Raw genomic sequence first — 22,487 nt, 5'->3', positions numbered from 1 at the left:
CAAGACCATAACAGGGTTCAAAAGAGAACTAGATAAGTTCATGGAGGACAGGTCCATCAATGGCTATTAGCCAGGCTGGGCAGGGATGATGTCCCTATCCTCTGTTTGCTAGAGCTGGGAATGAGCAACAGGGGATGGATGACTTGATGATTCCCTGTTCTGTTCATTCCCTCTGGGGCACCAGCACTGGTCACTGTAGGAAGACAGGATACTGGGCTGGATGGACCTTTGGTCTGACCCAGTAGGGCTGTTCTTATGTTCAGCCCACCACCAGCACAAGTTTAGCAAGGTAAGGTTCACTAGCCTCCTGGCCATTAAAGGGGCAGTCCGCATTGCTACCGACTCCCTTCCATCCAATATCTCAAATTTCAGTTTTGCAGCAAGACCGAGAGAGATGCTGCTGTATGTTTTCCAACACGCATTTCAGCTTGTCCTGCTGAGAGACGCGAGAGCCTTCAGCCTGTTCCACATGAGAGCAGAAGCTGGCATTTTAAACAGTGACTTCGCTTCCACTGTGGCGAAAATGCACTGAGATTGCCACAGACCGGAAAATACAGGTTCCTCAGGCCTCTGGTGAGGGATGGATCCATGTCATTTCCAGTAGCAACCTTCTGCTGTAGGGAACCAGTGCTCCAAGGTCTCCCCTGGGCTGCCAGTGAAAGCCAGGCCAGGCTAAGAAGATGAATGTAGAAGTGATATTAGGCACTGTGAGAAGGGACTTCTGACCTCAGTTTAGCCCTGCACGTTGGAAGACCAAGGGATTGTAGCCAATCCAAGGCCATGTACTGTTACCTGATTCTTTAGTGGTTATTCATTATTATTATTACGGCTAAGATTTTGTCATGGTTATTTTTAGTAAAAGTCATGGACAGGTCACAGGCAATAAACAAAAATTCACGGAAGTCATGACCTGTCTGTGACTTTTGTTGCTCCGGCTCCGTGGTTTCCCCTGCCATGGTTTCCTTTCTTCCCTGGAAGCTGCAGGGGTGGGAGGGGGCTCTCTGCCCACAGTGGCCAGGAGCTGCAGGGTGACCATATTTCCCAAAGACAAAATGGGACACTCCCACCCGCTCGCCTGAGGCATCCCCCTCCCCCGCCACAAGGCTGTCGTCCATTGCTGGAACCCTGAGGAGGGCCCCCTCAGGAGTCTGTCACCTGTCGCTGGAACCTTGCAGGGGGCCCATGAGGAGGCTGTTGCCTGTCGCTGGAACCCTGCCGGGGCCCCACTGGCTGTCAGCTCCAGAGTGAAGCAGAGAATGTCATGGATTCAGGACTTCCATGACATAAACATTGCCTTAATTATTACTGATTTCCAAACTGAATTAGGCAGGTGATGAGTGAGGCCAATATGCAACCATGAGGCCCACAGCATATTTATATTAGACACTGGAGCATCCCTGTGCTACATTTATAACTATGCAACCCAAATCAGTCCATCATGTCGCTGACCCTCCTGGCCCCAAGTAATCAACCATCCACACTGTAATAGTTGTGATGGGGATCATCAACCATCACCCCATCAAAGGTGGGCGCGTAGCTCGTAGAGCTAGTGTGAGCATTTTATTTTACTCAGCACTGACACAAAGGAACCGACAGGATCCTGTAAGACATCAGCTAAGCAGTTAGCATAAGGCTCTAGCTGTTTCCTTCAAAGGCTCTGCATGCCCAGCGACGGAGGAATCTTCCATTAAGCCAGCTTGTTTGGTCACCAAGTTCAATGCTGATATGTAGTTCCAGATGTATGTGCTATGCACAGAACACACTTGCAAACTGAATTAGAGTCAGCACAACAAAGCCTTGCTCTGGCAATACTGAGACTTTGCAAATGCAGACCATGGTGACAGGTGCTGAATTAGACTTGCTGAGCTTATCAGCAATCCAGAGACCAGAGAAGCTGTTGCTTCCACCGGTATATCAGGTGCCGAGGGCCTGCATCCTCCACAGGAAGTTCCCTAGGTGGCTAGTATCCAAGGAAGCAAACTCCTCCAGTCCCCACAGACCCTGGGCTCGTTGTGCGTGACAGAACTTTGGGGATTCTGTCCTATTAATGAAGTTTGCACCTGGGTGTACGGCTTTGCTCACAGGCCTGCCTGGCACTTCATTAACTTGTTAATATTCCTTATTTTCCTGGACTAAGTACCATGGAGGTGGACTCCTTCCTTTTGTTTCTCTCTCTAATTATTGCTCTGGATACCATCCACAATCAGCAAAGCTTTCTTGAAGTCCAGCTGTCCCCGGGCAGCATCCTGAGTTGAAGGCCTATCTGATTTTCAGATTCCTCTCCATTATTTCAGAGGTGGCAGAAAAGAAAAAAGCTACTAGTAAGGGGAACGAATATCACAGGGGGCAAACAGACAATAAACCCTATCACCGAGGACAACCCAAGACCCCACCTACAACCCAGGGAAAGCCCCAGACTCCCTATTGTCCCACCTCACTAGTCTCCAGCAACCCACCTTGACCCAGTGACCAGTCAGCTGGGCGATGCTTTAAATGTAATGAACTGGGACATATAAAGGCCCACTGCCCCAAGAACCCCAACCGAGTGCAGTTCATTACACCACCATCACACCAAAGATCCCCAGGTCCAGATGCCTCTCAAATACCGTCGGAGCGAAGGGAAACTTTGAGAGTGGGCGGAAAGAAGGTTATCGCGTGGAAAGACACGGGGGCACAAGTGTCAGCTATCCACCAATCCTTAGTGGACCCCAAATTCATCAACCCAGAGGCCCAAGTGACAATTTACCCCTTCATGTCAAGGTATTATTCCCACTTTGAACTTTAGCGTCCAGAAAGTGGGGACCTGCATGTACCTTTCTAAGCTTAATTTCTAGCTTAGATCTGATAACGCTGCCACCAACCAAAAATATAGTGTTTTGGTACACTTCCTGTCCCCCAAAACCTTCCCTGGGGGACCCAAGACCCCAAACCCCTTGGGTCTTAAAACAAGGGAAAATAAACCATTCCCCCTCCTTTCCCCCTCCCAGACTTTCCCTAAGAGATCACTGTGATCCAAACTCCTTGAATCTTAAAACAAAGAGGAATTAACCTTTCCCCCTCCTCCTTTCCCCCCACCCATCCCTGGTGAGTTCAGACCCAATTCCCTTGGGTCTTACACAAGGAAAAAATCAATCAGATTTAAAAAAAAGAAAGCTTTTAATTAAAGAAAGAAAAAAGTAAAAATTATCTCTGCAAAACCAAGATGGAAAATGTTTACAGGGTCTTCAGCTTATATAGGCTAGAGGGACTCCATCCCCCCCAGCCTAAATTACAAGTTACAGCAAACGGAGTTAAAATATCCTTCCAGCAAAATACACATTTGCAAATAAAGAAAAGAAACATAAAGACTAATCCGCCTTCTATCTAGTACTTACTATTTTAAACATGAAAGACTGTTTCAATCAAATTAAAAAAAATCTGGTTGCACGTCTGTCCCCTCTTAGCTCCAAAAACAAACAAACAAAAAAAACAGCACAAACAAAGACTTCCCTCCACCGAGATTTAAAAGTCTCTTGTCCCCCACTTGGCCCTTTGGTCAGGTGTCAGCCAGGTTCACTGAGCTCATTAACTCTTTACAGGTGAAAAAGACATTAACCCTTAGCTATCTGTTTATAACAAAGGCCTATCTGATTTTCAGATTCCTCTCCATTATTTCAGAGTCTGGTGCTCACTAATGCTGGTCTCCTGCTGCGAGAAGCTAGAGGTGGTTGACTGCAGTCTCTGGAGTGCTGCCATGTAGTTCACTTTCCAACATTACTTTTAAATTCGGGCAGGAGGCAGCCATCCTTACCATTAATGCGTAGGTGAGGTCTGCAGTCCCGCTTAATGACAGCGTCACTGCCCCACATCTCACTAGCGCTGCCTGAGAGCAAGTCTGTTGATGATGAAAACAGTTACATCTGCAGGACTGGACTAGACTGTCCAGAAAGAGAAAATTCAGTTTAAATCTCTTGATGGCCATGTGCTCAATATAGACTGAAAAAAATAATTCTCCATTCAATCACTGCAGCATTACAAAGCTGCATAGAGATCATCCCAAAGGAGCCTAAGATAGCAAAGAATCCTGTGGCACCTTATAGACTAACAGATGTTTTGGAGCATGACATGCATCTGACGAAGTGGGTATTCACCCACGAAAGCTCATGCTCCAAAAGGTCTGTTAGTCTATAAGGTGCCACAGGATTCTTTGCTGCTTTTACAGATCCAGACTAACATGGCTACCCCTCTGATACTTGAGCCTAAGATAAGAACTGAACTACACCAATGAAACAAAAACAGAAGTGATACTGCCTGGGAACACCAGGCTGCAGGGGGGAGTAGGTTGCTCGTGACAGCTCTGCCATAGTTTTGGAGTCATCTCCAAAGGGTTCTGGAATCTTTCTGCCTAATCCCAACATTCCATTAAAGCAACAATATAAAGAAAATGCGGATAATTGTAGGAACTGATGAACGCTGAAGAGATTTGGGACATCTAACTCCACTCAGTAATTACAATACAACCGTGTATAGTGCCTCCAACCAGACCCCGGGCTAAAAAACTGAGCTTCCTTCAAAAGAAAAGCAAGATGTCCCAAGTCCCTTTGCCCCCTGGAGGACATTAGTTCCTCTCTAGCATCAGGTAGCTGCTGGGAAATGTGGCAGAGGAAGTGAGGGTTCTCAGAGGTAACCCTGCCATGCGCTTTATAGCCTTGGCACATGTTCAGCAGTCACACCTATTTCTCTGTAGTTGAGCAGCCACAGGGCAAAATCTTTTGTTTGCTGCTGTTATCCGAGGGAGCTACAGCCATGTTCTTCAGTACCGAGTTCTGACAACTTCATGGAGAATGGCCCTGGCTTAACTCTCCTCACAATTCTTCTTATCACAAGGGACAATCAGCCAGCTTCATAAAAGAGAACTGGGAGGCACAGGATAGTGTTGTTGCTGTGAGATTACCCTAGAGTTTAGGGCCAAAGGACAGAAAATAGTTCAAAGTGAGCTAGTTCCTCATTAGAGACTTGGGGGTCCCTTGTCAGTGGAAGCAAGGACAGCTGTGGGTCATATTTTCAAAATAGCCACTACACTCACACCTGACAGTCCTCTAACGGCATGATTTACATGGGACAAGGTGGAGGTTTTGCATATGCCAAGTTGTGGCCACAAATGTGACCACAATGGGTTGTGGGCACTTTAAAAATCTGGCATCTTCTGCTCTTCCTGTTGTGGTTGGGCACTGCAGAATGTACAGTTATGGGATGGGCGACACTTCATTGAACCTGGTGGACATAACAGCTGCCTTTCATGCAGGGTAAGTGTAAAAAGCAATTGAGCTCCTTTATGGAACCAAATACCTGAAACAACAAGGGCACCGCTCAACAGGCAGTAGACCCTGAGCCATGTGGCCCAAGGGGGTTCTCTGGAGATGGATATAGCGAACACAGGGTGGCTAGGGCACTGACGGGGCGGGGGAGAGAGGAAGTGAGAATAGCAGCAAGAAACACATCCAGAGAAGCAGCAGAAAGCCAAGGACACAGGCACAGAAGCCTGGTAGCATGACCCTGAGAAAAAGCTGAGAGCGCACCTGAGGGCTAAGTGCTGGTTGAAAATGGGCTTGGAACTATAAGCAAAGCAACTGTCTCCTGCTGTTTGATTCCAGCTGGGAGCAGGACTTTATATTCTTTGTAACTCAACAAGATTGCATCAGAGAAACACCTGACTCGCTCATCAACTTCTCCACTAGATCCCAAAACCTGGCTAAGTGCTCAGGTTAGAAGGGCTAATGGTATCATAGCCTGCAAGAGCTCCCACTCACAGTGTCACAAAGCTAGAGGAAATCCTATGCTAGGATTCTGTCCATAAACTCATCAAGCTCCATCTTAAAACAAACTAGGTTCTTTCCCTGGCTCCTATGGGAAGATTGTTCAGAATCTCACTCCTTCAATGGTTAGAAATCATCTTCTAATTTCCAGCCTAAATTTATTCATGGGCAGTTTATCCCCATTTGTTGTCATGCCAACATTGTCCTTCAGTGTAAACAGATCTTCCCTCTGTGGTGTTTTTTACCCCTGATGTATTTATAGAGAACAATCATATCCCCTCGCTGCCTTCTTTTTGATAGTCTAAACCAGTGGTTTTCAACTTGTGATCTACGATTTCCAAAGGGGGCTGCACCTTAATTCAAATTTTTTCAGGGATCCACAAATGAAAAAAGGTTGAAAACCACAAGTCTAAACAAGCAAAGCTGTTTCAGTTGTTTCTGGTAAGATCAGTTCTCCCTTCCCCTGGGTAGCCCTTCTCTGTGCTTATTCCATTTTCCACTCCCTCAAGACCTCTGCAAATCCCAGGTGCAGCCTCAGGATCACAGCTCTGTTTGTCCAAACCACACCCATAACATTCTAATTGATATCTGGAAACCTTTGGTCACAGTGACTCAGCACACTCTGGGAGACTATGAAGTGCTAAGCCTTCTGGTAGCCCTTTGAAGGCAAGCTTGGTAACTCTTGTGATTTTGGTGATTTGCTTAAATCTTCAGCCCCTGGAATCCTGTGACCAGGAGACAATCTCAGCTTTCATTTTTTGAAGTAGCATGTTTCTAGCCCTCATGGTTGCAGAGGAGAAGCTAGAAAACTCGAGCTGAGAGTGATTGTCGGGCTAGGGTTGCCAATTTCGGTTGGACGTATTCCTGGAGATTTCACCATGTGATATCTTTAATTCAAGATGAATGTTTAATTCCTGGAGACTCTGGACCAATTCTGGAGGGTCGACAACCCTATGTCAGGCTCTACAGCCAGAAGGCAAATAAACAGAACCAGTGTTTAGTGTTGAGTCAACTTTCTCACTCTGGGGACCTGACTCCTGTGACCCTGCATTGCTGTGGCCAAGATGCTCCCAGGTGCCACTGCCTGGGCATTTGGGACCACCCGTGGCTCTGGGGATGAGGGGTCACAGACAGAAAGATACAGGGCTGGGGTACTCCAAGCACCCCGAATCACTAACCATTGGCTTGGCCTGGGGGACTGTTCCGGGGAGACGGAGGGGCATGATCTGGGTATCTGGGAAGGGGAGCCAGGAGGGGATGCCCCTGTGAGAAGGGGAGATGGGGGGACTCCAGGTGGGGAAGCCCCAGGAAGCGGGGGACTCGCCTGGTGGAGGAAAGCGGGGGGGGGGGGGACGGGACTCGGACGGGGGGGAATCCCTGGGGGGTGGGGAGGCGGGGGACTCGGATAGGTGGGAGAAGCCACGGGGGGGGGGACTCGGCCAGGTGGGGGAAGCCCCAGGGGATGGGGGGTGGACTCGGGCAGGTGGGGGAAGCCTCGGGGGGGGGGGACTCGGCCGGGCGGGGTAAGCAAGCCCCGGGGGGCGAGGAGGGGGGGACTCGGCTGGGTGGGGGAAGCCCCGGGGGGCGGGGAGGGGGGGACACGGCCGGGCGGGGGAAGCTCCGGGGGGTGGGAGGGGGGGACTCGGCCAGGCGGGGTAAGCCCGGGGGGTGGGAGGAGGGAGACTCGGCCGGGCGGGGGAAGCCCCGGGGGGTGGCGAGGGGGGGAATCGGCCGGGCGGGGGAAGCCCCGGGGGGGACTCGGGCAGGTGGGGGAAGCCCCGGGGGGTGGCGAGGGGGGGAATCGGCCGGGCGGGGGAAGCCCCGGGGGGGACTCGGGCAGGTGGGGGAAGCCCCGGGGGGCGGGGAGGGGGGGACTCGGCCGGGCGGGGTAAGCCCCGGGGGTGGGAGGAGGGGGGACTCGGCCGGGCGGGGTAAGCCCCGGGGGTGGGAGGAGGGGGACTCGGCCGGGCGGGGGAAGCCCCGGGGGGCGGGGCGGGGGGACTCGGCCGGGCGGGGGAAGCAAGCCCCGGGGGGCGGGGCGGGGGGACTCGGCCGGGCGGGGGAAGCCCCGGGGAGTGGCGAGGGGGGGAATCGGCCGGGCGGGGGAAGCCCCGGGGGGGACTCGGGCAGGTGGGGGAAGCCCCGGGGGGCGGGGAGGGGGGGACTCGGCCGGGCGGGGTAAGCCCCGGGGGGCGGGGAGGGGGGACTCGGCCGGGCGGGGTAAGCCCCGGGGGTGGGAGGAGGGGGACTCGGCCGGGCGGGGGAAGCCCCGGGGGCCGGGGAGGGGGGAACTCGGCCGGGCAGGGAGGGGGGGCCGGCGGGGGGTGATGTTCGCCCGCCAAGGCCCCTCCTGCCCCGGGCGCCCCGCCCCGACTCCCGCATTGGCCGCCCGCGGGCTCGGGGGCCGGGGCCGTGATAAGCGCTGCCGAGGGGCCGCCCCACCTGTTTGTGCTGCGGCCCCGAGTCCGGATCGTCGCTGCCATGGCAGGTGAGCGGGGAGCCACGTCCGGTCCGGTCCGGTCCCCTTCCCTTGGCCCGCTGCACGGGGACCGGCGGGTGCGCGTCGGACCGGGCCACTCCCCTGTAAACGGCTGTCCCGGGGCCGGCCCTTCGGAGCCGCCTGTCTGCCGAGCCCGGGGCCAGGTCCCGTCCTGTCCCCGCTCAGGGCCGGGGAGCGCTGGCCCCAGACACGGGACCCCCGGAGCGGCCGGGCTGGGCGCTGCCCAAACCCAACCGGGGCCCAGGGGGGCTCTGGCCCCCAGCCAGGGGACACCCCCGGCACTGCGGGGTCAGAGCGCGTCCCTCGCGGGGTTGTGCTTCTCAGCCTTTACCAGCGGGGCCGGGCCGGGGCCGGGGCCGGGTCCGCTCCGCTCACTGGCCAGGCGCATTGTTCGTGTCTTTGCCCCTGTTTTCAAAGGGAGGCGGTGACTGTGAAATAAAGGAGAGACAGTTACTGCTCAGAAGAGGGGAAAGTGAACTGTTCAGCCAGGCTGGGCAGTTAGCCTAATACCGAACTTAGGGCTCACCCCATGAAATGAATAGGCAGCAGGTTTAAACAAACAGAAGGAAGTATTTTTTTTACACAACACACAGTCAACCTGTGGAACTCCTTGCCAGAGGATGTTGTAAAGGCCAAGACTATAACAGGGTTCAGAAAGAACTAGATAAGTTCATGGAGGTTAGGTCCATCAATGGCTAATAGCCAGGATAGGCAGGGATGGTGTCCCTGGCCTCTGTTTGCTAGAAGCTAGGAATGGGTGACGGGATGGATCACTTGATGTTCCCTGTTCTGTTCATTTCCTCTGGGGCACCTGGCAGTGGCCACTGTCGGAAGACAGGATACTGGGCTAGATGGACCTTTGGGCTGAGCCAGGATGGGCATTCTTATGTTCTCCATGGGCCTGGCTGTGACAAGTCACCCTGAGCCCTGGGTGCAGAGCCATAGTGAAACAGCTGTGGTTTCTCTCAGCCCATTTCAGATATCTATAGTCTATATCCATAAATCAATCACAAGGCAAGTATTTCACTAATCCAGGACCCTCCCTCCATGCTCTGGAATCCATGTCAAACAAATCAAAGCAGAGCAGGGCTGAAGTAGCTGTGGATGGGGTCTAGAGACCAGAGACTCGGCTTGGTGGACAGGAATGAGTTTTAGTAGAGGCCGAGTTTAAAACTATAATGTAGAAGCAGGTGGGAGGCTACCCACAGTTGGGCAGCACCTTCACACTTGTCTCCCAAATACACAGAAGTCAGTCCCCTGGCCAAGGGCAAGTTATAGCCCCTGACTCAGGCTGAGTAAATCTTCCCGATTCTTTGGATATGGCTACACTTACAGGCGTACAGCTCTGCCGTGGGAGCACTCCCGCGGCAGCGCTTTGAAGTGTCTGTGGTTGCGGCACCAGCGCTGGGAGAGAGCTCTCCCAGCGCTGCAGGTACTCCACCTCGCCGTGGGGATTAGCTCCCAGCGCTGCAGGTACTCCACCTCCCGTGGGGATTAGCTCCCAGCGCTGGCGGAGAGCTCTCCCAGCGCTGCAGGAATTCCACCTGCCCATGGGGATTAGCTCCCAGCGCTGGCAGAGAGCTCTCCCAGCGCTGCAGGTACTCCACCTCCCCGTGGGGATTAGCTCCCAGCGCTGCAGGTACTCCACCTCCCGTGGGGATTAGCTCCCAGCGCTGGCAGAGCGCTCTCCCAGCGCTGCAGGTACTCCACCTCCCGTGGGGATTAGCTCGCAGCGCTGGCAGAGAGCTCTCCCAGCGCTGCAGGTACTCCACCTCCCGTGGGGATTAGCTCCCAGTGCTGGCAGAGAGCTCTCCCAGCGCTGCAGGTACTCCACCTCCCCGTGGGGATTAGCTCCCAGCGCTGGCGGAGAGCTCTCCCAGCGCTGCAGGTACTCCACCTCCCCGTGGGGATTAGCTCCCAGCGCTGGCGGAGAGCTCTCCCAGCGCTGCAGGTACTCCACCTCCCCGTGGGGATTAGCTCCCAGCGCTGGCGGAGAGCTCTCCCAGCGCTGCAGGTACTCCACCTCCCCGTGGGGATTAGCTCCCAGCGCTGGCAGAGAGCTCTCCGAGCGCTGCAGGTACTCCACCTCCCCGTGGGGATTAGCTCCCAGCGCTGGCGGAGAGCTCTCCCAGCGCTGCAGGCACTCCACCTCCCCGTGGGGATTAGCTCCCAGCGCTGGCAGAGAGCTCTCCCAGCGCTGCAGGTACTCCACCTCCCTGTGGGGATTAGCTCCCAGCGCTGGCAGAGAGCTCTCCCAGCGCTGCAGGTACTCCACCTCCCGTGGGGATTAGCTCCCAGCGCTGGCGGAGAGCTCTCCCAGCGCTGCAGGTACTCCACCTCCCCGTGGGGATTAGCTCCCAGCGCTGGCAGAGAGCTCTCCCAGCGCTGCAGGTACTCCACCTCCCGTGGGGATTAGCTCCCAGCGCTGGCAGAGAGCTCTCCCAGCGCTGCAGGTACTCCACCTCCCGTGGGGATTAGCTCCCAGCGCTGGCGGAGAGCTCTCCCAGCGCTGCAGGTACTCCAGCGCTGCAGGTACTCCACCTCGCCGTGGGGATTAGCTCGCAGCGCTGGCAGAGAGCTCTCCCAGCGCTGCAGGTACTCCACCTCGCCGTGGGGATTAGCTCCCAGCGCTGCAGGTACTCCACCTCCCGTGGGGATTAGCTCGCAGCGCTGGCAGAGAGCTCTCCCAGCGCTGCAGGTACTCCACCTCCCCGTGGGGATTAGCTCCCAGCACTGGCAGAGAGCTCTCCCAGCGCTGCAGGTACTCCACCTCCCGTGGGGATTAGCTCCCAGCGCTGGCGGAGAGCTCTCCCAGCGCTGCAGGTACTCCACCTCCCGTGGGGATTAGCTCCCAGCGCTGGCAGAGAGCTCTCCCAGCGCTGCAGGTACTCCACCTCCCGTGGGGATTAGCTCCCAGCGCTGGCAGAGAGCTCTCCCAGCGCTGCAGGTACTCCACCTCCCGTGGGGATTAGCTCCCAGTGCTGGCAGAGAGCTCTCCCAGCGCTGCAGGTACTCCACCTCCCGTGGGGATTAGCTCCCAGCGCTGGCAGAGAGCTCTCCCAGCGCTGCAGGTACTCCACCTCCCGTGGGGATTAGCTCCCAGCGCTGGCGGAGAGCTCTCCCAGCGCTGCAGGTACTCCACCTCCCGTGGGGATTAGCTCCCAGCGCTGGCAGAGAGCTCTCCCATCGCTGCAGGTACTCAACCTCCCCGTGGGGATTAGCTCCCAGCGCTGGCGGAGAGCTCTCCCAGCGCTGCAGGTACTCCACCTTCCCGTGGGGATTAGCTCCCAGCGCTGGCAGAGAGCTCTCCCAGCGCTGCAGGTACTCCACCTCCCCGTGGGGATTAGCTCCCAGCGCTGGCAGAGAGCTCTCCCAGCGCTGCAGGTACTCCACCGCCCGTGGTGATTAGCTCCCAGCGCTGGCAGAGAGCTCTCCCAGCGCTGCAGGTACTCCACCTCCCCGTGGGGATTAGCTCCCAGCGCTGGCAGAGAGCTCTCCCAGCGGTGCAGGTACTCCACCTCCCGTGGGGATTAGCTCCCAGCGCTGGCAGAGAGCTCTCCCAGCGCTGCAGGTACTCCACCTCCCCGTGGGGATTAGCTCCCAGCGCTGGCAGAGAGCTCTCCCAGCGCTGCAGGCACTCCACCTCCCCGTGGGGATTAGCTCCCAGCGCTGGCAGAGAGCTCTCCCAGCGCTGCAGGTACTCCACCTCCCGTGGGGATTAGCTCCCAGCGCTGGCGGAGAGCTCTCCCAGCGCTGCAGGTACTCCACCTCCCGTGGGGATTAGCTCCCAGCGCTGGCAGAGAGCTCTCCCATCGCTGCAGGTACTCAACCTCCCCGTGGGGATTAGCTCCCAGCGCTGGCGGAGAGCTCTCCCAGCGCTGCAGGTACTCCACCTTCCCGTGGGGATTAGCTCCCAGCGCTGGCAGAGAGCTCTCCCAGCGCTGCAGGTACTCCACCTCCCCGTGGGGATTAGCTCCCAGCGCTGGCAGAGAGCTCTCCCAGCGCTGCAGGTACTCCACCGCCCGTGGTGATTAGCTCCCAGCGCTGGCAGAGAGCTCTCCCAGCGCTGCAGGTACTCCACCTCCCCGTGGGGATTAGCTCCCAGCGCTGGCAGAGAGCTCTCCCAGCGCTGCAGGTACTCCACCTCCCCGTGGGGATTAGCTCCCAGCGCTGGCAGAGAGCTCTCCCAGCGCTGCAGGCACTCCACCTCCCCGTGGGGATTAGCTCCCAGCGCTGGCAGAGAGCTCTCCCAGCGCTGCAGGTACTCCACCTCCCTGTGGGGATTAGCTCCCAGCGCTGGCAGAGAGCTCTCCCAGCGCTGCAGGTACTCCACCTCCCGTGGGGATTAGCTCCCAGCGCTGGCGGAGAGCTCTCCCAGCGCTGCAGGTACTCCACCTCCCCGTGGGGATTAGCTCCCAGCGCTGGCAGAGAGCTCTCCCAGCGCTGCAGGTACTCCACCTCCCGTGGGGATTAGCTCCCAGCGCTGGCAGAGAGCTCTCCCAGCGCTGCAGGTACTCCACCTCCCGTGGGGATTAGCTCCCAGCGCTGGCGGAGAGCTCTCCCAGCGCTGCAGGTACTCCAGCGCTGCAGGTACTCCACCTCGCCGTGGGGATTAGCTCGCAGCGCTGGCAGAGAGCTCTCCCAGCGCTGCAGGTACTCCACCTCGCCGTGGGGATTAGCTCCCAGCGCTGCAGGTACTCCACCTCCCGTGGGGATTAGCTCGCAGCGCTGGCAGAGAGCTCTCCCAGCGCTGCAGGTACTCCACCTCCCCGTGGGGATTAGCTCCCAGCACTGGCAGAGAGCTCTCCCAGCGCTGCAGGTACTCCACCTCCCGTGGGGATTAGCTCCCAGCGCTGGCGGAGAGCTCTCCCAGCGCTGCAGGTACTCCACCTCCCGTGGGGATTAGCTCCCAGCGCTGGCAGAGAGCTCTCCCAGCGCTGCAGGTACTCCACCTCCCGTGGGGATTAGCTCCCAGCGCTGGCAGAGAGCTCTCCCAGCGCTGCAGGTACTCCACCTCCCGTGGGGATTAGCTCCCAGTGCTGGCAGAGAGCTCTCCCAGCGCTGCAGGTACTCCACCTCCCGTGGGGATTAGCTCCCAGCGCTGGCAGAGAGCTCTCCCAGCGCTGCAGGTACTCCACCTCCCGTGGGGATTAGCTCCCAGCGCTGGCGGAGAGCTCTCCCAGCGCTGCAGGTACTCCACCTCCCGTGGGGATTAGCTCCCAGCGCTGGCAGAGAGCTCTCCCATCGCTGCAGGTACTCAACCTCCCCGTGGGGATTAGCTCCCAGCGCTGGCGGAGAGCTCTCCCAGCGCTGCAGGTACTCCACCTTCCCGTGGGGATTAGCTCCCAGCGCTGGCAGAGAGCTCTCCCAGCGCTGCAGGTACTCCACCTCCCCGTGGGGATTAGCTCCCAGCGCTGGCAGAGAGCTCTCCCAGCGCTGCAGGTACTCCACCGCCCGTGGTGATTAGCTCCCAGCGCTGGCAGAGAGCTCTCCCAGCGCTGCAGGTACTCCACCTCCCCGTGGGGATTAGCTCCCAGCGCTGGCAGAGAGCTCTCCCAGCGGTGCAGGTACTCCACCTCCCGTGGGGATTAGCTCCCAGCGCTGGCAGAGAGCTCTCCCAGCGCTGCAGGTACTCCACCTCCCCGTGGGGATTAGCTCCCAGCGCTGGCAGAGAGGTCTCCCAGCGCTGCAGGTACTCCACCTCCCCGTGGGGATTAGCTCCCAGCGCTGGCGGAGAGCTCTCCCAGCGCTGCAGGTACTCCACCTCCCCGTGGGGATTAGCTCCCAGCGCTGGCGGAGAGCTCTCCCAGCGCTGCAGGTACTCCACCTCCCCGTGGGGATTAGCTCCCAGTGCCGGCAGAGAGCTCTCCCAGCGCTGCAGGCACTCCACCTCCCGTGGGGATTAGCTCCCAGCGCTGGCGGAGAGCTCTCCCAGCGCTGCAGGCACTCCACCTCCCATGGGGATTACCTCCCAGCGCTGGCGGAGAGCTCTCCCAGCGCTGCAGGAACTCCACCTGCCCATGGGGATTAGCTCCCAGCGCTGGCAGAGAGCTCTCCCAGCGCTGCAGGTACTCCAGCGCTGCAGGTACTCCACCTCCCCGTGGGGATTAGCTCCCAGTGCTGGCAGAGAGCTCTCCCAGCGCTGCAGGTACTCCACTGTTGCCAGCAGATAACTGCCTGAGGCCAAGCAACAGCGGGGGGGTCCGTCGCCTGGTGTGCCGCGCCAATAAACACACCAGGGTGGAGAAGCAAACCAAGTTTATTTGAGATTTCAAAGCGGTGCAGGGAGATTGACTTAGATCAAGCACACCTAAAACAAGCAGTTTGGTTTTTTATATTCATGAGAACTTTTTTTTACTGACTAGCAATTTCCCGTTTTCCCTCCCTCCTCCTCCTTCCTCCCCCTGTAGCAATTACGTAAGCGCAGGTGCATTAAGTAATCTTGGCCGCGGCAGCTCGTTAGTAAGTTTTCCTTCTGCAAGTTATCTTGTCCTTTTGCTAGGCCTCATTATTTCTGTTTTAGACCAGTTAGAACTGTTGCAACTGATAACGGCTGTTACGCCTGGCCTTTTAGGTCGATTAAAGTTCAAACATGGAGGGACTCTTGTCTGCTGAGGCCTAAAACCAGGAAGGCTCCATACTCTTGTGGCCTTTCACCCTCCCGAGTTACGTAGGGTTATGCTTAGTGACACCAACAACTCCCTCCTTTGAAAATACTCAACAAACTTTTGGCTGAGTGTTCTCACATTTAAAGGATAACATGTGGTTAAGTTTTAGGGAGCTGGAGTGCTTTACAGCAAGCAAGCAAGAGAAGAGTAACAATACACAACACCACACCAGTGAGCAGGAGGTGAACAATGCCTTTCCCTATTTTTTCCAGGTTGAGTAACCAGCCCCAGAGGGAATTAGAAAGAGTAGGTTTTTTTTTTCTGGGCCTTTCACTGTTTAAAAGCCTGTTTGGCTGACAGGATGTGCTTGTTAATATTCTGTGCGCTTTTTGGGACATAAGTACAGCATTTATTTTCTATAAGGGCGCACACCCCGCCCTGTGAAGCCACACTTCCACCCAGGAAGTGTCCACGTATGTTTTCATGATCACAGATCAGATGGTATTCCTGATGCGTCTGTAAGGGCAGTGGGCCAAGTTTGGTACTAGATCCCACTGCAATGCCTTTTCAGCCTCAGTTATATTTAATACCATTTTTTTTTGGTGTAGTACTATAATACACCTGTTATTGAACTATTTTTAGGTACTGTTCAAAGGCATTTTCATTAATAGCATACATTATTAGTTACTGGAATGGTTTTAATAGGGGTAAAATTTTTAGTAGCAGAACAAACTTTTTGGGTACTTGTTGTTTAAAATTTAATTAGAGAGATATATATATATATATATGCTGAAGGATTTATCCAAAACACAGGGCGCAGCCTGTAGAATAAACCTCAAAATCCAATTAATACCACATTCCCAAACATGGGTCCCACAAATGTCCTCCCACCAGGGTCTAATTTTTTGTTTTTTTACCAGGGTCAGTTTTTAATGTTCTTTTTAGTCAGGAATTTTTGGACTTTGGCAATTTTAGTGGAGCGAGTGTTTTGTTGTTTTTTTTTCAAAACAGTTGTGGTGCAGCATTCTTGTACTTTTTCCCTACTGTCCAGAAGGCACCGTGGAGCTAGAAGGTGAAATAGGCTAATGATTAGTAGGAGAATTTTTTCGAGGTGGAGGGGTCTTTTTGCAGTGAGAATTTTGGGTTCAAGCAGTTAGTTTTTGGCACTTTACAGCGGTGTTGGTAGGTAGCAGGACTTAATAAGGGCCTTTTTAGCATGGAGCCAAGACAGTTTTTTGTCGGTGGACCTTTACATTAATCCCGTCTCCTGGTTTTAAGGAGTGGCAGGGCTGCTAGGGTTTTTGGGTAGCCCTTTTTTACCTGTGAGAAAAGAAACTTAACACATTTTATTAGTGCCTGGCAATGTTTTGCAAATTTTATAGCTGCGTGGGCAAATTTAAGCCCTCCTTTTTCTGGTTGTTAGCCAAGTTTTAACTGTGAGCAGTGTTTTTGAATGGAGTTAGTGTTTTATTTATAGCCTGAGCTTGCTATTTTATTTTATTTTTTTTAGTTAATTTATTTTGTTTTTTGTTTTTTTTGTTTTTCTTTGGCTTTTTTTAACCAGTAAATGCATGGTACGTTGAATGCTGTTTAGCTGGCATTAGTTTTTTTTGATTATTTGAAAGACAAAAAAAAGAGAGGTTTACCCACCCCTTTTGGGCAGACAATTATTGCTTGAAATATATAAATACTTTTGTTGGCTTCAGGCAAAACAGAGGAATTACCCCATAGTTTTTTGTATTTGTTTTATAGGCAGCCCAGGTTTTTAATTACATAACACTGTATACATTTTGTAGCTAATTTAACTAAATTGTTTATAGCCACACCAAATGATTGCAATTTAATAACTTTTTTGCCTGAATTTATTTACAAACATTTTACAGACACCAAAAACTTTTTTTTTAGCATTTTTACAAAGTTTAACTGCTGTTTTGTTTAGCAACTACAGAGTTAACTTTTTACTTTTTTTTTAAATTACTTGCTTGTTTTTTAAAAGCCACTTTTATTAACTTAAATTACCATTTTAAGTAAGTTCTGGGTATTTGAAATTTTTATGCTTACACTTACTGACTTTTTTTTTTTATTACACCCTTAAAGTTTTTTAACCTGCTTTTTAATTTCTCTCTCTCTCTCTTTGTTGCCTGCCTGCCTGGGCCCGATTTTGCTTTTTTTGCTAAACCGTTTTTTTCATGGGCACCAACTTGTTCCACTACCAGTTTAGCTAGGAGGGTGGGCTTTTTATTTAGCCCCCACCCTTCCTGGTTTTTTTTCTTAAACATTTTTACTTACAAGACCACCCGAGTCCTCCTTCATGAGGCTTGCCACCTGGACAAAAACACATGACCCATTGGGCAAAGGCCATTTACTTAACGTATAATTTAAAGGACTATTTTTAGAGGGTTTACCCAGAGACTTATTTATTTGTTTGACACTTAAACAGAAAAGAGAATTACACAGAGAGCAGAGGGAATTACAGTTTAAGCCAGACTTTCCCACTTCTATACACTGACCGCTACAGGGGACGGGACAGAAGGATTTTAATTTGACCTTAGAGCTTTCTTGCACGCATGGCTTTTACTCCGAGGAATTACGAACGAGAGGTTCAGTTCCACCCACACTCCTAACGCCCAAATGAACAGAGCAGGAAAACAACAGTAACCGGTTAAACAGAACAGAACCAGAACCAGATAGCGTTTTCTTATCCTATTAGGACTCACTTTTACTCATGCAGTTCTTAACATATAACACCAACAGTACCAAGCAAAGCAAACACAAAATAACAAGGGTAAAACAAATAGATGGTGTAAATTTTGCAGGGCTCTCCCCTTCCTAATTGCTCACCAAACTGTGACAAATTTTTGTTACCAATCTATCCCTCATGTCAGATGATCAGGCTGACACTACAGGATCGTTGGGGGAAGATAAAGAAAACACACCATATAACTGAATTTTAAAGCTTCATTAATAAAATAATAAAACAACAATGGAGAGTGTTGGGAACGCTCCCACATCACTCAGGAAAACATTAATGCCCCAAGCCCCTTTTATACCCACACACATACGTCCAGACTGGCCACTTCTGTGTATAATGTTCAGAGAAGAGGGGAGAGGTGGACAGGAGATTATCCTGTATACAGCTTGTCCAGAATTTCTAACCTGCTTCCGCTTTTTGGAGGGCTGTTTTTTTGCACCCTGGAATCTTCTGCAGCGTCTCTTTCAGAGATTCCAGTCCAGGTCAGCTGCCTGTGGCTTTTTCAGTGTCACCAAGCCACACCGGCTCCAGGGTCACAAAGGCACACTGTTGGATCTTACTGGACAGTTAAGCTTTGCAAATGTAATTTTAGTTCTGTAACTTGTATTGCCTTTGGTTCACCTTTGTCTATATTTTTTTTCTTTACAGCCAGCTGGGGCCGAAAGCAGTTTTTTTTTGTACTTAGCATAGTCTGCTTTGATTTTTGACCTTGAACGCAGAGCAATCCCCCCCTTCCATCCCTGGGCCAAGATGATTTTTAAATTAACCCGTTCCTTTTTTCAATAGACAAATTTGCTCACCCTGTGTCAGGGCTTTTTGGTGATTAAACGCTCCTCTTAGATGTATGATCTTATCTAGATTGAAGTACCTTTTAGTGGGCATTGTTTAGATGGATTTTCACGCGTGTAAATATTCCAATTCTCTAAATACCTGCAGGTTGTTGAACCATAATGTACGTACATGTAATATGCTGGGGTACCCTAGGGGGTGAGGTGGAATGTTTAGACTGCCCCCCCCCCCCACTCATTTTCCACTTACACACACAGGGAGGGTGCCCTGTCCACGCTAGCGGCTCATAAACTAAGGATTTTTCCCTACAGGGTACTTACACAGGAGAGGCTAACGAGGAGTCTCTCGGAGATGGCGCCGCTTACTCTGATTGCATCCAGTGAGATGATCAGACTGTCAGTAGCCCACACGGAAAGGAAAGGGGAAGGGAAGAGGGTACACACACTTCTAGACCCAGGCAGCTTCCTCACCGGACGATGCCAGGCCAAGTCAGCCCACCATGGGTCGGACCTCCTAAAGATCCACTAGTTACCGGGCTTGCGTTAGAGTAGTCCTGGTCACGAGCTTTTGCTTCACAGGGTACTCTGGGCGTCTTCCGGTAACAGTCACTCACACTGGCCCCCAGTACCATTCTGCATCTGATCTTGCTTTTTAGCTACAACAGGGAGAGAGTGCACTAGGACATAGGGTCTCCCCTTTCTAGACAGGTCCCTCCTTTGTCCCTGCACTATCCCTAACCTGCTTTTGAATCCTTGCACTCTGTCAGACAGAGGGAAGAACTGGAGCTACTGGGGTATTTTTACAAGAGCTCTCCATACAAACAGCTTCAGAAGCTACCCATTTACTGACAAAACAGGAGTAATTGGAGGATCATGTTATAATTAAGTGATCCTTCCGGTGGCCACCTTTCTGGTCCTCTAGTTGATATTGAGGCCAGTCTACTATACAGAACTTTTTAGTTTGCTTTTAGTTAGTGGATCTGATCCAAGCACTTCCCAATTCGCTAGAATGCATTCTAAGGGTGTACACCGTGCCCTGCCTGTACTCTGTCCCTGCCCCATATCCTAGGGTGACACTGGGCGTCCCCAGGTCATAACAGGCAAAAATCCAGACCACTGGATTGTTCCTACCTGATCCAAGGGACCGGTTACTCACCATCGCCCTCAACTGCTTCTCCACTACTCGAGTGCATTGCACCGTTGTGCCCTCTGGGGTCAGTCGAACTGCGTCTCCGCCGAGGCCCCCGGTGAAGTCACCGGTGCGCGCTGGGCGTCGGTCGTCGCCGCAATCCGTCGACCACCAGAAGGGATGCAGGCAAGGCTAATTTTAGCCTCAATGCCCCACGTTGGGCGCCAAGAACTGTTGCCGGCAGATAACTGCCTGAGGCCAAGCAACAGCGGGGGGGTCCGTCACCTGGTGTGCCGCGCCAATAAACACACCAGGGTGGAGAAGCAAACCAAGTTTATTTGAGATTTCAAAGCGGTGCAGGGAGATTGACTTAGATCAAGCACACCTAATACAAGCAGTTTGTTTCTTTATATTCATGAGAACTTTTCTCACTGACTAGCAATCCCCCGTTTCCCCTCCCTCCTCCTCCTTCCTCTCCCTGTAGCAATTACGTAAGCGCAGGTGCATTAAGTAATCTTGGCCGCGGCAGCTCGTTAGTAAGTTTTCCTTCTGCAAGTTATCTTGTCCTTTTGCTAAAGGTGCACAGGCCTCATTATTTCTGCTTTAGACCAGTTAGAACTGTTGCAACTGATAACGGCTGTTACGCCTGGCCTTTTAGGTCGATTAAAGTTCAAACATGGAGGGACTCTTGTCTGCTGAGGCCTAAAACCAGGAAGGCTCCATACTCTTGTGGCCCTTCACCCTCCCGAGTTACGTAGGGTTATGCTTAGTGACACCAACACCACCTCCCGTGGGGATTAGCTCCCAGCGCTGGCAGAGAGCTCTCCCGGCGCTGCAGGTACTCCACCTCCCGTGGGGATTAGCTCCCAGCGCTGGCAGAGAGCTCTCCCAGCGCTGCAGGTACTCCACCTCCCGTGGGGATTAGCTCCCAGCGCTGGCAGAGAGCTCTCCCAGCGCTGCAGGTACTCCACCTCCCGTGGGGATTAGCTCCCAGCGCTGGCGGAGAGCTCTCCCAGCGCTGCAGGTACTCCACCCCCCCGTGGGGATTAGCTCCCAGCGCTGGCGGAGAGCTCTCCCAGCGCTGCAGGTACTCCACCTCCCGTGGGGATTAGCTCCCAGCGCTGGCAGAGAGCTCTCCCAGCGCTGCAGGTACTCCACCTCCCGTGGGGATTAGCTCCCAGCGCTGGCGGAGAGCTCTCCCAGCGCTGCAGGTACTCCACCCCCCCGTGGGGATTAGCTCCCAGCGCTGGCAGAGAGCTCTCCCAGCGCTGCAGGTACTCCACCTCCCGTGGGGATTAGCTCCCAGCGCTGGCAGAGAGCTCTCCCAGCGCTGCAGGTACTCCACCTCCCGTGGGGATTAGCTCCCAGCGCTGGCAGAGAGCTCTCCCAGCGCTGCAGGTACTCCACCCCCCCGTGGGGATTAGCTCCCAGCGCTGGCGGAGAGCTCTCCCAGCGCTGCAGGTACTCCACCTCCCGTGGGGATTAGCTCCCAGCGCTGGCAGAGAGCTCTCCCAGCGCTGCAGGTACTCCACCTCCCGTGGGGATTAGCTCCCAGCGCTGGCGGAGAGCTCTCCCAGCGCTGCAGGTACTCCACCTCCCGTGGGGATTAGCTCCCAGCGCTGGCAGAGAGCTCTCCCAGCGCTGCAGGTACTCCACCTCCCGTGGGGATTAGCTCCCAGCGCTGGCAGAGAGCTCTCCCAGCGCTGCAGGTACTCCACCTCCCGTGGGGATTAGCTCCCAGCGCTGGCAGAGAGCTCTCCCAGCGCTGCAGGTACTCCACCTCCCCGTGGGGATTAGCTCCCAGCGCTGGCAGAGAGCTCTCCCAGCGCTGCAGGTACTCCACCTCCCCGTGGGGATTAGCTCCCAGCGCTGGCAGAGAGCTCTCCCAGCGCTGCAGGTACTCCACCTCCCCGTGGGGATTAGCTCCCAGCGCTGGCAGAGAGCTCTCCCAGCACTGCAGGTACTCCACCTTCCCGTGGGGATTAGCTCCCAGCGCTGGCAGAGAGCTCTCCCAGCGCTGCAGGTACTCCACCTCCCGTGGGGATTAGCTCCCAGCGCTGGCAGAGAGCTCTCCCAGCGCTGCAGGTACTCCACCTCCCGTGGGGATTAGCTCTCAGCGCTGGCGGAGAGCTCTCCCAGCGCTGCAGGTACTCCACCTCCCGTGGGGATTAGCTCCCAGCGCTGGCGGAGAGCTCTCCCAGCGCTGCAGGTACTCCACCTCCCCGTGGGGATTAGCTCCCAGCGCTGGCAGAGGGCTCTCCCAGCGCTGCAGGTACTCCACCTCCCGTGGGGATTAGCTCCCAGCGCTGGCGGAGAGCTCTCCCAGCGCTGCAGGTACTCCACCTCCCGTGGGGATTAGCTCCCAGCGCTGGCAGAGAGCTCTCCCAGCGCTGCAGGTACTCCACCTCCCCGTGGGGATTAGCTCGCAGCGCTGGCAGAGAGCTCTCCCAGCGCTGCATGTACTCCACCTCCCCGTGGGGATTAGCTCCCAGCGCTGGCAGAGAGCTCTCCCAGCGCTGCAGGTACTCCACCTCCCCGTGGGGATTAGCTCCCAGCGCTGGCAGAGAGCTCTCCCAGCGCTGCAGGTACTCCACCTCCCGTGGGGATTAGCTCCCAGCGCTGGCGGAGAGCTCTCCCAGCGGTGCAGGTACTCCACCTCCCGTGGGGATTAGCTCCCAGCGCTGGCGGAGAGCTCTCCCAGCGCTGCAGGTACTCCACCTCCCCGTGGGGATTAGCTCCCAGCGCTGGCAGAGAGCGCTTCCAGCGCTGCAGGTACTCCACCTCCCCGTGGGGATTATCTCCCAGCGCTGGCAGAGAGCTCTCCCAGCGCTGCAGGTACTCCACCTGCCGTGGGGATTAGCTCCCAGCGCTGGCAGAGAGCTCTCCCAGCGCTGCAGGTACTCCACCTCCCGTGG

General features: G+C 54.5%; 1 protein-coding gene across 1 annotated transcript in view; it reads left to right on the top strand.

The window, feature by feature from the left end:
* The first annotated feature begins 8,176 nt into the window (after window positions 1-8,176).
* The window catches only part of NQO1 (NAD(P)H quinone dehydrogenase 1), a 32,863-nt gene continuing 18,552 nt past the window's right edge, over window positions 8,177-22,487 (top strand). Inside the window, exon 1 of the mRNA XM_030581845.1 lies at window positions 8,177-8,283. Coding sequence (XP_030437705.1) covers window positions 8,277-8,283 — 7 coding nt within the window. The 5' untranslated portion in view covers window positions 8,177-8,276. The remainder of the gene's footprint in view (window positions 8,284-22,487) is intronic.

The sequence above is a fragment of the Gopherus evgoodei genome, chromosome 12 (assembly GCF_007399415.2).
Source record: "Gopherus evgoodei ecotype Sinaloan lineage chromosome 12, rGopEvg1_v1.p, whole genome shotgun sequence".
NCBI classification, from domain to species: domain Eukaryota; kingdom Metazoa; phylum Chordata; order Testudines; family Testudinidae; genus Gopherus; species Gopherus evgoodei.
Note: the sequence above shows the minus strand (reverse complement) of the source record. Positions and strands in the feature narration are given on the sequence as shown.